The 14,105-nt window shown below is 43.1% G+C and overlaps 1 protein-coding gene across 10 annotated transcripts in view; it reads left to right on the top strand.

The window, feature by feature from the left end:
- The window catches only part of DNAAF8 (dynein axonemal assembly factor 8), a 102,660-nt gene that overhangs the window by 49,912 nt on the left and 38,643 nt on the right, over positions 1-14,105 (top strand). For all 10 annotated transcript variants that reach the window (XR_011101550.1, XM_068698755.1, XM_068698754.1 and 7 more), the window contains 5 exons: positions 1,709-2,021; positions 4,679-4,785; positions 7,946-8,100; positions 9,448-9,595; positions 13,331-13,462. Coding sequence is in view for 9 of the 10 variants with exons in the window: in XM_068698755.1 (XP_068554856.1) it covers positions 1,709-2,021; positions 4,679-4,785; positions 7,946-8,100; positions 9,448-9,595; positions 13,331-13,462 (855 nt within the window). In the remaining variant the exon portion in view is untranslated. The remainder of the gene's footprint in view (positions 1-1,708; positions 2,022-4,678; positions 4,786-7,945; positions 8,101-9,447; positions 9,596-13,330; positions 13,463-14,105) is intronic.

Genomic DNA, 14,105 nt, shown 5'->3' with positions numbered 1-14,105 from the left:
GAATGGTTGAAAGGAAACTACAGATCTATCCATCCTGTAATTATGTTGTCTGATAAGCCATCACCAAAACATCACAATTTGCCAATAGGAGGTGGTCTGAAGTGAGAGACTAAAAAGATAAGGCAAACAACAATTGTATGAGTCCCTGATGTCACATCTCAAAGCCCTTAACATTAAACACCCATGGCCATGTGTTGGTCCATGCCACTCAAGTCTTCCATTTGTGAAGTAGACATAATGAAGCCTTGTCTCAGAGCTTTTATGGAATGTTATTAGTAGATAATGCAGTATAACCCTACAACAACAGGCAATTATACGAGCTGCAAGGTGTAGAGATGGCCTCTGAAATGTTTTGTGGCTTGTACATTCTTTTAATCCAAAAGTTCTCCTGGAAGGTTTGCATGTGGCACCGTAGTGAATACAAGCAATCCATTTCTCATGAGGAAAGTTGTGGGCAGACAGAGTGAGAGAAGCAGGCTTCCGTTTGCTTTGACAGAAGATGAGCGCAGACCTGCCTAAACAGAGAAATATCCTGCAGTTTCCCTGCCCCTTTTTACATTTGAAAACCATGCGAGCAGACTGCCTTAGAAATGGGATTGCAGTTGTCTCAGCATTGTGCATGTAATGTAGTCATATTGATAGCTGCAGAAATGAAGAAGGACTTCAGAAATGAGTAAGAAAACCATAAAATCACCAGTCATTAAGAGATGACAGGCAGCAGATCTGCTTCAGTGCTCTGTACCCTGTATCTAAATAGGAACATTTTGTATGAAGGGACAAATCACTTGAGCTGAGGGCTACTACGTGAGTTTGTAGACTGGATTTTTACCTTTAGCTTGAAAACTTTAAAATGACTATTTTAACTATTTTCAGTCAATTTCTCCATTGTCTACTTGTTCTGGAGACTTATGTTCTGGTTTCTGATTCTTAGGCAACTAATGATGTAAATGAATACATTTAAACTCCAGGGAAGAGAATGACACGTCTTGCTGCTCTTATACAGTAAGAAATGTGGAGGAGGCAAACTTGCTCTTTACTGGGTTACTTATTGGACCCCAATAGTGCTGAAGTGAAAGTGGAAAAGGGGTTGCCAGAGATGTAGGGAAGAATTGTTGCAGGAAATAAGGAAAGCCACAATTCAAGTCCTGGAGGGGAAATAAAGGTGGCTAATCAAATATTTGGACACATTAGGCAACATAATGCAAAATTGGTATTTGATACAGAAGAAATGATCTAGAAAAGATGTAGATGGATATCCAGCCTGTGATTCCCTTCCCAGTTTTCCCATTTCTGATTAAAATTACAGAAAACATTCTTCTCTTCAGGCCCATATTCTTGCCATCTCCCCTTCAATCCCACCAGCCTTCCTTATGAATGCAAACAACGTGCAGCACCAGAAGTTGAAGCGCTGGCTTCTAGTGTATCAGCTGTGTAGTATTTAACCCCGTGCACACCCTTTTCCGTAGCAAATAAGAAGCCAACACACTCCTTTTTTCTTTAACAGGTAAGCTACCTTGAGTAATCTCAGAATTACTGCTGGCTAAAAAAGTACAGCTGGTTAAAAGCATAACACCCACAGGACAGGTAACCAGTAGGTTACTTTGCCTAAGTCCACTATGACAGAGTTAAAAAGAGCACTTGAGCAGAATGAATGACCTTGGTGAGGGTTGTTCCGTGCTTTAGTTACAAGTCTCTTTGTCTTTCACAGAAAAATTGCCTTCTTCCTATGCTTCAGAGACGGGCATGGTGCCACCAGTGCTGGCTTTGGGCGTGAGAGGGCCTAAAGCACGTAGCACCTTGCAGAATATCATGGGGCCGTCCGACCCGCAGCTGGCTGGCGTGACAGACTGCACTTCCATCAATGCCATCTACTGCAGGAGCCAAGCAGAGCCTCTCGTCTACCTGCCCCAGCTGGACAGCCGCGTGCACAGGGAGCTGTGCCTCTGGTTCGGAGGGAGGGCTGCTCATGCAGCACTGCATGGTGGTGTCCTAGATCCAGCTTCCAGATGCAACAGAGTGAGGTGATGGCACTGGGCTGCATGTTTCTGAGCTGTGGTAGTGCTCGCAGGCAAAGTATGACATGGGTGGCAGACAAGCACACAGTTAGTGTGCTTTGTCTCATCAATTAGTCTGCTAAAGGTCTGAATGAACAGGAGTAATGGTTGTGATACATGTGGGACTCTTGCATTTGCCTCCCATCATGAGTTCCCAGGTAGCTAGACCTGTAATTCATACGCTTGCAGCACCTGCTCCTGGGTCCCTGCTGTGCCAGGCACAGCTGATTAGCCTGATCTGAAATCTCTTTCAGCTGTATCTGGTGCTGGGGGAAGGCTGCAAGGCTGTGTGCCTCTGAGGGGCTTGTTCTCCAGGAATAGCTTTGCCCATCCTTATCAACTGATTGGAGATAAGGAGCTTCAGATGAAAAAGGCTCTTCAGAGAGTTATGACAGAGGTCTGTGAAAACAAAGGGTGGCTTAGAAACTCAACTCAAGCAATCAGTGTGAGAAATGCAATTTAGGAACTGGTGGTATAGCAATAGGGTGCCAAAAAGTGCTGGGAACAAGTCAGATTCAGGAGTTTGGAATCTCGCTCTCAGATGGGGCTGGACATAGCTGCAGAGGGAAATGGGCTATTAAGTAGCTATTAATCCATCATACAACCTACAGCGCCTGTGCTCTGCTTCGTAGTACTACAAGGAGGGGGGACTACAGCTTCCAAAGGCTCATGTTTCTGTCCAAAATAGGCAAAACCCATCTAATGTTTTTTATTTTTAAAGTTGCTTGGTTGACAACAACATAGCATTGATGGTAGGCTGCCAGAAAGTCTGCTCTTGACCTTACTCAGCAGAGCAGAGGTGCATCAGGGAAAGGGATGAGAGGAAAGGAGAAAAGCTTCTGTTCAGCTCTGTGAAGTCAGCACTGAGCAGCACACGGTCTGCAGCTGCAGAGAGGCAGAGGGAAGGTCAGATCAGTAGTCTGAACACTCTTTCAGCACTCCTTCCTAACACTCTGTTCCCAAACCTCTCTGCAGCTTTTTTTTTTTTTTTTTTTGATGAAGCACTTCTTAACAATCATTCCGTTCCTGACAATTTTGCTACTTTATGGATGGAGACTTAAAACTAAGAACCCAGGAAGCACGCTCAGTCCACACTGAGCCACACTCAGTAAATGAAGGGCTCTGCTGTGCTCAGAGATCTTTTCCTGAGACTGTTACAAGGACAGATCAGAGTAGGCTGGCCTGCAGAGGGAAGAGAAGAGACACAGGTATTCTTTTGGCTCTTGAAAGACACTCCTTTGGTTGTTCCAGGCACAGGATCTCAGCCTTGAAGCATTTGTTTTACAGTGCTTTATTAAAAGATTTGGCTTAGGGCTTCAAGGAATTTCCACCAGCCAGGATAATATGAAACTCAGACCGCCTCTCCTGGCTGTCATTTGTCTCACAACTCTGTGTAATCATGGGGTGACAGCATTTACTGGGCATCTCCTTTTAATGTTACTGGATCAAATATGTATTGATATGGTGAAACTCCCCTGGAGAGAACTCAAATAGGGCCCTGCACCTACAAATTCTGGACAGGTTTTTGAAGATCCTGGTTGCTCGGTGCAGTGTGGAACACTGTTGTCAATGGCAGCAAACCTGGGGTAAGTTGTTCTGCAATCCTCTTGGTGCTTCCTGCCAAGGGGCAAGGTGCACCCGTGTGGAATCAATCCGATGCACACAGAGGGGATTGTTAGTTTTGTTTGGCCACGAACAGTGACTCTCATCATTGTTAGTTTTAGAATTTGAAAAACTCAATTTGGCAAAGTTTCATTCATTTTATTTATTTGTTTTCCTCTGGGATGCTTTTCCTCCTACAAAGATGATGAATTCTGCTCCTCTGGTATAACTTAGCCAGTCCAGAGTGGTGCTATGTTCTCAATAATGCGCTTGTCTTTCTCTTAATGCTGGTAATTCGGACCATTGGGAGATCAGAATACAAACTGCACCTCAGAATTCAGTTTTTCAAATTTTACTTGCAAATACTGGTGGCTTCCGTTGGTCTCCTGGGAGCGACAAGCAGGATGTATTCCAGCCAACTCAGTAGCAGGGGATGAGGCAGACAGGTTTGCCTGAACAGCCTGCACTTCCCAGACCTAGCCAAGCTGTTTTACAGAGTGCCGTTTGCGTTGTCAGTCCCTGGCTTTCAAAACCACACCTTATGCTCACCATGCCATAATTTGGACCTTTTGGGAATGCAGAAATGTTTAGAGGTTTCACTGCCATGAGCATCTCTGCCAGACTTGATAGTTCTTGTTGCCCAACATGAAGCAGCAGAGGAGTATCACGAAAGCTTTAAAATTGCTTAAGCTCTGGCTAAAGAACCAAAAGTGAATAACAGCTGTAATATATTTGTGGCTGGGAAAAATACTGCTAATGCAGCCTGACATACTTCTTGATTCCCGTGTTTCATTGCCAAGGTGGCTACTTTGTATGAGGTACTTATTGAACAGAGAGAGCCTCAGAGGGAGTAATATAGAGAGAGACGTTCAATCAGAGAGACCTTGATGCAGTTCAAGTCATGGACAAGGGGTTGAAATGGTGGTTTCAGTAAAGCTTCCTTGTCCCTGGGCTTGTTGTAGAAAGTGGGTTAGAGTCAGAACCTTGCATAACAGCTTTTAATATCTATTGTTTTTCTTTAGGTCTCAGAGTCCTTCATCAACTAGAGCAGAAGCAGATGAAGAAAACGTTCATCTCCAGGACATGGTGCAACCTCGACCTCCAGCGATGCTTGTCTCAACTTCCAAAGGTCTGTGATAGGGAATGAATCATGAGGTTTTATGGTTCTTCTTCACTGACAGTGTTACCTCACTCCAGCCCACATGTTTCAGGAAATTCTGCCTCCCTGGATTATTCAGTGCTGTGACCTGGCCAGGTCCAGAGCTAGGAATGAGCTTCTAGTGAAGCACTGTTGCCTAAAATGAAGTGACAGTGGAGTGTTATCATCACTTCATCCTCCTCATGGGAGTAGCTGCTAGAGTCCTGTAGGCTGCTTAGATTGCACTGAAGGATAAAGGAAAAAAAAAAAGAAAAACACAGCAAATTTTTGCTTGTAGGGGACTTGTTCATCCAAGGAACCGTCATGTGAAGACCTACCAGTGTCTTTAAACTGCATGTTTATCTGATTAGAGATCATCTACCTCTACTATTCAAGAGTTGAATATAATGGGGTATGAAATTAAGACTTCATTCAAGCCAGGACTGACCACACAATCAGAAAAGAAAGTATTTCACAGGGCTATAATGTTAATTAGCTCTCACCTGGCTCCTCTCTCCAAATCCCCCTTTTCCCTTTGTAGCAGTAATCTTCCAACTTCTGAACTTGTACTTAGGTAGCTGCAAGCTGACTGTGCTCCAGGGAAGCCTGCCAGGGCATTCAGCATTACTACTGGCTAAGAAGGGTCTATATGGTTTGGGGTGTCTGCTGTAGACAGGCCAACATGCTGGTTTGGCCTGGCATGGCAGATCTCAAATGCATATGATTTTGAGATGATGCTATTAGGGCACTGCTGCCCTGTTTCTACTCCCACAGTTGAAGACAGTTCCTTAGGGAGAGTGGGGGGGTGGGAGGGGTGGAAGCTCAGCAGCTGTCAGAGAGAAGATGGCAGGAGGAAAACAGGATTGTATTGACATAGAAAGTACAGAAAATGATGGTGCTAAAGGAAAGAAGGTACGAAAGCATAAGCCAAAAAGATGAAAAAGAGGTGACAGAGAAGGTGACAGGAAGAAAAACAGAGAAGGGAAAAGGAAAGGAAGTGAAGTCTTACCTTTGAGATACACTCTTTCGTATAACTGGGCATGTTAATTCAAGTAGCTTGGCAGACAGCCATTGGCTCTGTGTTATTTGGGATTGGTATTGATGGCAGCTGGTTGCTGCTGATGGAATGACTCACATTTTTGCATCTCCTTCCTTTTATGGCCATTAATGATTCACATTTGATGTGGGCTGCTGAGTTACACCACACCACGTTCCATCTGTATTTGGGCTCAGGAAGTCACTTTCAAGCTTTGCTCCTCAGATAACTGTATCATCTCTATCATGACTCTCAAAGTGAAGCTGAAAACCTGGACTGGGAGCAGGCACCCTATGGGGTGTTAAGGAAAAGAAACATTCACTTATTCCTTCCCTCAGGTCTCCAACAGCTTCTCTTTGAGACAGGAAGATACACTCATGCAGAGCATGCAGAACAAATATACTGCTGCTCCTACCAGGTATATCTGCCCCCCTTCCTTCCCAGTAATCAAAGTTTTATTGATCCTAGCAGATATTCTTGTTAATTTGGGATATGTGTATGTGAAATTTTGTTTGTTTGTTTAGGTGTTATCAACTAGAGATGAACCAAAATCTTACCACCTGCGACCCTGAATTTTGACAGTTCATATATAATGAGTGCAGCACTGTCAGCCTGGCTCAGAGCCTGCAAAATTAAAGCCACATAGAAGTTTTAGGCAAAGTAACACTCTGCTTATTGTATCCTTAACAATAAACACAAGCTTTCCCTTGTTTTGTTGCTATTGCTTTGAAAAGGCAGGCTGAGCCTTGGTCAAGTTCTTGGGGGACAAATATCTATCACAAAGTTTAGAAGCCCAGGAAACATACACTATTGATAGGTCTGCCACCAAAACCAAGTGTAATTGGGACACAAACTAAAATATATTCAGCCCCATTATATGATAGAGCTAGGAGAAATTAACAGGGCAGTACAGAGGAAACCCATGTAGAAATGATACTGAGCGTTTACTTTCTTAGCTCTTGGCAAGTTACAGAGATCTGAATGTGTGTTATGTACAGGAGAAGAAAATCTGTTAGAACTAGGATGGTGTAATAGCAAAGGAGATGGTAAGAGCAGAGACCCAAAGTAAGATCAGAACAAAGCAAATGCCTTAGGTAGATCAGAGGCTACTGGGAAGCTCCATCTTAGGTACAGCAGGACGCTATACAGGAGGTACGCTGTTCAGGAGGCCTTGTGGGCTATTTCTCCTGAGCTCATACGTGTTGACAGTGAGCTTGGGATTCAATTTAGAAAATGGAAGTGAAAAAAAAAAAAACACACAAGGTTCTAACCCAACATAAACTCCAGTTGCTTCTATGAGCTTATGTATTGGAGTGAGAGATGCAAGCAGAGCACAAGCAGCCAGACTTAATGCATTAGGCTCAGATAGCAGGGAAACCCAGGACGGAGAGAGCAGGCTGGTGCCATTATGATGACCAAAGATAGGAACCTGTGAAGCCATGGATGATACAAAACCATAGTGGGGTGGTGTTGTGATCAGAGGCAGGTCCAAAGGTACAGTAGCCCATGCTGCAAGGCAAGCTCTGGGATGCAGAGTAAAGACAGGACTAAAGAAGGGCTGAGAGGGAGCAGAAAGTAGTTCTGACCAAGGCTGTAGAAGCTGTGGGTCCTACAGGCTAGGACCACTAGTAATAGCAGAGAGGAATGCCTGGGATTGCTTCATGTACTTCACAGTGGACAAACCAGCAGTCAGTCTTGTCCTCGTTTAGTTACTCATCCGTTTGGCCAGGCTTATCAGGTCCTTATCAGGTCTGACGGCAGTCAGACCAGCTGTAAGGGTAACAGCTCAAACACAGCCTGACAGGGGCTGACACACAGCCAGCACGTGAACTGAGATAACAACTCATAGACAGCTAGATAGACCTTATGAGACAGACTATCTGGAGTGGTTGATTCATAAAGAGATTGCTTCTAATGCCATAAGCTTTATCGTTCTGTGCTGACCTCTGACAGCAGCCATTATAAGCTGAATAGAGCAAATAAACCATAAAATGCAGCATCTCCATTTGGAGAGTGCTTCAAGTAGAAACTGGCCACTATGTGAGTTTCCTTGCAGTAACACCACAGCTTCTGTGGAAGTAACATGCTGGTTTTCTTACTCTCTTTTTGACCTAGGGGACATTATTTTGATGGTGTCGCCTGTGGTATCTCCTCATGCATGTGGTAATGTGATCTCAGTCTGTACTCATCGGGGGTTTCTTCTGCAAGGAATCAGACAGCTGCAGCTTTCACCCAAGCAAGCCATTGTGCTGAGCATGACAACAAGTCAGGTACCGGTCAGAACATACAGCTCACTTGTATGCTTTGGGTTACCATTTCTGAAACTTACTATACTGTGGGTTTATGGATGTGTGAACTGACACACTCCTGTAGTGAGTGTTCTTGAGTGTTCTTCTCTGTTCATTATCTCTACTAGCTAGCCAGCACTTGTGTTCCTTGTATTCCTACGAGTGGTGCTCTTGTTGCTTTCAGTACTGATGTTTTTTCTTTAGTAGGAAAATCCCACTAGGCCTAAGCCTCTCACTGAGACTAATGCACGATCAGGCTTTCTTCTACTAAGTAAACATGAATTTTTCCATTGATATCAAAATAAGCTAGAGCAGGCTGTAACCTCATAAACCAAAATAACAATCTCTGGCCTGTAAACCTATATTCAAGAGAATAGTCTTCATCTAACAGACTAATGTGTGATTATGTACTTTGCTGTCCCTCTGGGTCTGCTTGTGGCCTTTCAGAATGAAGTCCCCTAGCGTAATGCATTCAGATGGCTTGCGAGAAGAGCTTTCCTATTGTCAAAAATGGAGTGTTTTGTGTTTGTTTTTTTTTCTTTCTTTCAAGGTCTGTTAACATGATGATAGATTTATTTGAATTAGAGTGCAGTTGGCATTTTGACATGTCAGCCTAAAGAAACAAATAATCATAAATGCAAGATTTCAGTCAAACTCACCTGTACAAGAAGTCAAGTTCTGCGTATCTTACAAAATAAATCAGCCAGGAATCCTATGACAGTTTGTCTTATAAAGAGCTGGACCCCTTGCTTTAAATTTTCATGCTTGGAGTTGTTTCCTATGTCAATCAATAAATGCATCATTTTGCAAACTAAACTGTGCACAAAGCTCCTATTTTCTGCTTGTTCTTTAATCAAGCATGAGGAAAAACACTTTCCCTGCTCATAATATTTTATAGAATAAAAGTAGTATTTATCGACTACTATAGTAAAAATAGCCAAATATTTGGAGCATGCTCCTAAATGGCCGTTTCAGAAGTTCAGAAACTATTGCTTTAATGTGTTCTCTGGTGCTGTTGCAGAACCTAGGGCTCAAGATCGTTATTGCATGAGTGACTTAGGATGGTACCACATATTGGCTGCACTGTAATTGTTGTGGTTTTAGTCCAGCCCAGTTGTAGAGCAAAACATTTTCTATTAAACCTTTTCCCTGATGTTTAAATTCCTTTGTGTCATGAACAGATGACGCATGAACAGCCAGTCATTGGAAGTTACTATGACTCTGCTGGTGTGCTGTATCTTGATATGCCATTGTAACTTAACTATTTGCTTGAGCCCTACAGTGATTAAATCTGCATTTAGTAGTCTAATCTGGTCCTTGTTATTTCAGATTGCTGTATTTTGCCCTAGAAAGTTTTCAAGTTCACCTGTAAACAGTTCTGCAAGAGGAGAGCTTTCTGCTGAGCCACGCACACACAGTCTCATTTTGTTGCTGAGAAAGGAGAATGCTAGTCACCATATTCCTGCACTGGTAAAAGGTAATGCTTTCACTTAACAACCTCGGAAAAGAAGGCTTGCATTTCAGTTCATGCGAGCTAAAGATTAAAAGCCTAACCAAATCTGTTACGTTGCAGGAAAGATTTAGTGAGAATATCAGGAATTTATAGTTTTGCTATATGTATCTCCAAGCCCACTTGTAAATCAGCCACTGCTATGTGTCCTACATAGTAGATTAATCTTTGTCAGTTGTATGATCTTTAGCACTGAAGTTCTTTTGACTTAGATCATAGAATAATTCATGTTGCAGGGGGCAACAGAAAGTTGGTCACCCAGTGGCCTGCTCAACACAGCATCAGCAGTGAATTCAGACCAGAATGCTCAGGGCTATTTCCAGTCAGGTCTTGAGAATCTGCAAGGACAGAAATTCCCCCATCTCTCTGGGCCTCTCTTCCAATGCTTGCTTATGCTCACAGGGAACTGTTTTTCCCTTATGTCAAGCTGGAATCTCTTCTGTTTGAATTCCTGACCCTTGTCTCTGGACTTCCCACTGTACACCTTCATAATGGTCCTGTATTCATCTTATCAATAACCTTCTCAGGTATCCTTATTGCCCAGAGAAGTATGCTACCAAAAATACATGGGTGTCATGGAGTCTGAGGATAGCACCTGATGCTATCAACCTCAGCACTGAGTTCTGCATGCTTTTGATTTCCAAGCATCTGAACTGCAACTCATTTTATATGCAGGGACTGCCAAAGAACAGACAAGTAGCTGCCCCAAATCTTCTTAGATGAGTCAGACTGTGTTCCGATGCTCTCGTTCAGGAAGAGAGTTTAGTTTTCTTAAGGATAAGCTGATCTCTAGGGAAAATCACAAACAACAACAGGGATCAGTGCAGAACAAAGAACCCTGCCCTGCCTGCTTCCTCCTGCTCTGGCAATGGGCAAGTTGCCTGTCGCAGGAGAGTCTGTTCCTGTGTTTATTTTTCTGCAACCTGCCCTTTAGTCACCACCACTGGGAGAAGTGGGTCAGTGTAGCCTGGACAGTCCCCAGCACAGTGGTTTGACCCCTCCATTAACACCACCACAGCTAGTTCCTGATGGAGGCATTCATCCACTGCCTGATTGCCCCTTCTAATCCATGGACAATGGAAAGGAACATTGAGAGGTTTGAGGGGAAAAAAAAATGACAATTTCAAAAAGTCCTCTGCTTTTTCTCCTAGGACTATCACAGTATGTTCTGAAAACATGTTCAGACACAGTGGATTAATCATGGCAGACTAATTACAGCACCGTGTCACCTGCTGCCTGTAGACCTAAGGAAAGTTGCTTATTAAAGAAAGGCAGCTTTTTTTTTTTTCTTTTTCTCCTCTGAGTGCCAGATGATGTTTAAAGTGTTTGTTTTGCACTGCAAAATTTGCACTAGAAGTATCTATGCGGGCACTGGAACAAAGGATAGTCTGGAAAGGTCAAGTGTTTTCCCCCATTGTAGAGAACTGTTTTTTTTCCCTTTGTAGAGAGATTTTGCAAGTGCCTCTTTTATGTCTTCCTTTATTGACTCAGAAGTGATCCAGAAAGATAGCTTATTTCATATTGCAGAGCCCTGAAGAGGGGAAGCTGATGATATTCCCACATAAGCTTTGGGTTGGCCTCTGAGAAGTGTAGGCACTAGGAATTGAGCAGGGTAAATACCATACTGAACAGTTTCATATTTTTAATCAGTGCCTCCTGAAAAGTAGCCACCCATTTGATGTCCAACCCTGTTCAACCTTCAAAGCAAACTTAATCATTCCTACAACAAAAGAGAAGGATATGTGTCTTTAGGTAATGTATTTCTGGCTTGAGAGTCAAAACACCATAAATTTTTGACCAAGGTTTTCTTCACTAAGTTGGAACAGACAGCATATAATACTCTTGGATCACAGTCATTTAGGTTGGAAAAGACCTCTAAGATCATCTAGTCCAACCTTCAACTTAGCACTGCCAAGTCCACCATTAAACCATGTCACCAAGCTCTACGTTGACAGGTTTTTTTCATGACCTCCAGGGATGAGCAACCTTATCAAGTAGAAGGCGTCCCTGCCCATGGCAGGGGGCTTGGAACTAGATGGTATTCAAGGTCCCTTCCAAACCAAACCATTCTATGATGGTGACACAGCTACTTCCCTTGGCAGCCTAATACTTCACAACCCTTTCAGTGAGGAATTTTTTCCTAATATACAACTTAAACATCCCCTAGCACAACTTAAGGCCATTTCCTCTTGTCTTATCACTTGGTGTTTGGGAGAATAGCCCAATTTCCACCTTGCTACAGCCTCCTTTATGCTAATTGTACAGTGCAATATGGTCTCCCCTGAGCCTCCTTTTCTCCAGGCTAAACAACCCCAGTTTCTCAGCCTCTGCTCATAAGACTTGTTCTCTAAATCCTTCACCAGCTTTGTTGCCCTTCTTTGGACATGTTATAGAATCATAAAATCAGAGTGTGGTTTGGGTTGGAAGAGACCTTAAAGATCATCCAGTTCTAACCCCCTGCCATGGGCGGACACACCTCCCACCAGATCAGGTTGCCCAAAGCCCCATCCAACCAGGCCCTGAACACTGCCAGGGACAGGGCATCCACAGCTGCTCTGGGCAACCTGTTCTAGTGCCTCACCACCCTCATAGTGAAGAATTTCTTCCTAGTATCTAACCTAAATCTACCCTCTTTTAGTTAAATGCCATTGCTCGTTGTCCTGTCACTATGTTCCCTGATAAAGAATCCTCTTCCAGCTTTCTTGTAGGCCCTTTTTAGTAACTAGAGGGAAGTTTTGGTTATTCATCCCGTCTGAATTTCAAAAAGCAGACAGGCAATTTGCAGTGCTACAAGTTCAAATCTGTGTCACTGCCACGTTTGGCATCTAAGGTTTGTCATCAATGTCTAGTGCTAATAATCTAGTTTCCATCACGTGCTGCAGTAAATTGTTGACAGGCTTGTACAGTGAAAATCAATCAGACATATGCAAAGTAATTGTAAAAATAACAAACCTTCAAAAATGTCTGAAGCGTTATTGCAGAACACAACCAATTGTGAAGCTGTACTGTATGCCAGTACCTTAATGCACTGCCTGTGTGTCGCCTGGCCCTTTGGGGGAAGAACGGGAGCTGAGGGATTGCTGGTTTCCAGCACTCAGGATTAATAAAAGTGAAGTGGAATCAGATATTTTCTAGACTGGTACTTACATGAGCAGAACGTGGTGTTTCCGTTCGGGTCTGATCCTCACAATGCCCCTGTGGCCACATGGCACTGTGTAGCATGCAGGACGCTGGCCTTGTTGCTGACCTTGAGGGCCTGGACTCAAACAGGCCTGGACTCTGGGTTCAAGATTTGTGACATCTTTTCCTTGTGGGCACCAACTTATTTAGGACACCTACTGCAGTTCAGGAGCTGTGTAGGATCTTCTATGTGTACATTCCACGATTCAGTCAACTTCCTGTAGCTGGAAGGTGATAGAAACAAATGGGATCCTGGTCACAAAGCAGAGATGTCTCCAGAGAAGCTTAGGCCAAACCTCAATTTTTCAAGTTACTTTTCTAACTATGAGTGAATATGAGCAGGGGGAGAGAGGATGATGGAATTGCATTTCATATCTCTTAGGTGAGCTCAGCACAACCCACACTGATGTCTCTGTAATGATTCTGTGGTCAGATGAATCAAAATATTTGATAAACGTGTTTTCATGTCAGACTATACCACAGAGTTATGTATTCCTCACGCACTCTTTGTTCTGTGCACAGGACTGATGAATGAACTGGCAAAGCAAGGGCTCCTTGGTGACAAGCAGAGCAACCTGCCTGCCACTGCTGGGCTGGATCCCTCTGTGTGCTTTCATGTGGCTCCTTACACCGAGACCTTGCTGCAGGCACTGGGTAGGTCAAGACTAGGGGGAATGCATTGTTCTGTCTCTTACAAGGACCGACATCTTTATTAGAGGATTTTCCTGAACAAGGATGTTATGTATGCTTGTTGCCTACAATAACTTGTTCAGTGTTCTGATGTCCTTCAATTACAGTAACTCTCAGTGGATGTCTTCTACCACTGGGTAATGAATGTGAGGATCATTAGAAAAGTGATAAGAAGTATCTTAAAAGTAGATTAAAATATATATGGAAAAATAAATTATTTACAATTAAATATGACCGGATAACAACCAATTAAGCCTTAAACCTACCATAAGTAAATGAATAGTATCCAATCAATAAGGATTTACTGACATAGTTTCAAAGAGAAGTCAAAGTATTAAAATGAGAAAAATTGCTCATTTAGCATGTAAAACTAGAATTTGCTGAAGTGATAAATGTTAGCAGCTGTAGTTTCTTGTGTAGGTGCAGAGAAGGCACTTTTTCATTTCACTTTACTCAGATGTTCTTAATTTTAGTTTATACAGTTGAATTCACTTCAGTAACTCATTCATTCAAAGCTGGGAAATTGGTAAGACTTGGAAAAGCAAGTAAACTTCTCTTACAAATCTGTGACTCAGACGGATAGGAGAGTCTTTAAGTTCTATACAGC

Source organism: Anas acuta, chromosome 15, assembly GCF_963932015.1.
Source record: "Anas acuta chromosome 15, bAnaAcu1.1, whole genome shotgun sequence".
NCBI classification, from domain to species: domain Eukaryota; kingdom Metazoa; phylum Chordata; class Aves; order Anseriformes; family Anatidae; genus Anas; species Anas acuta.
This window is presented reverse-complemented; position numbering and strand designations above follow the sequence as displayed.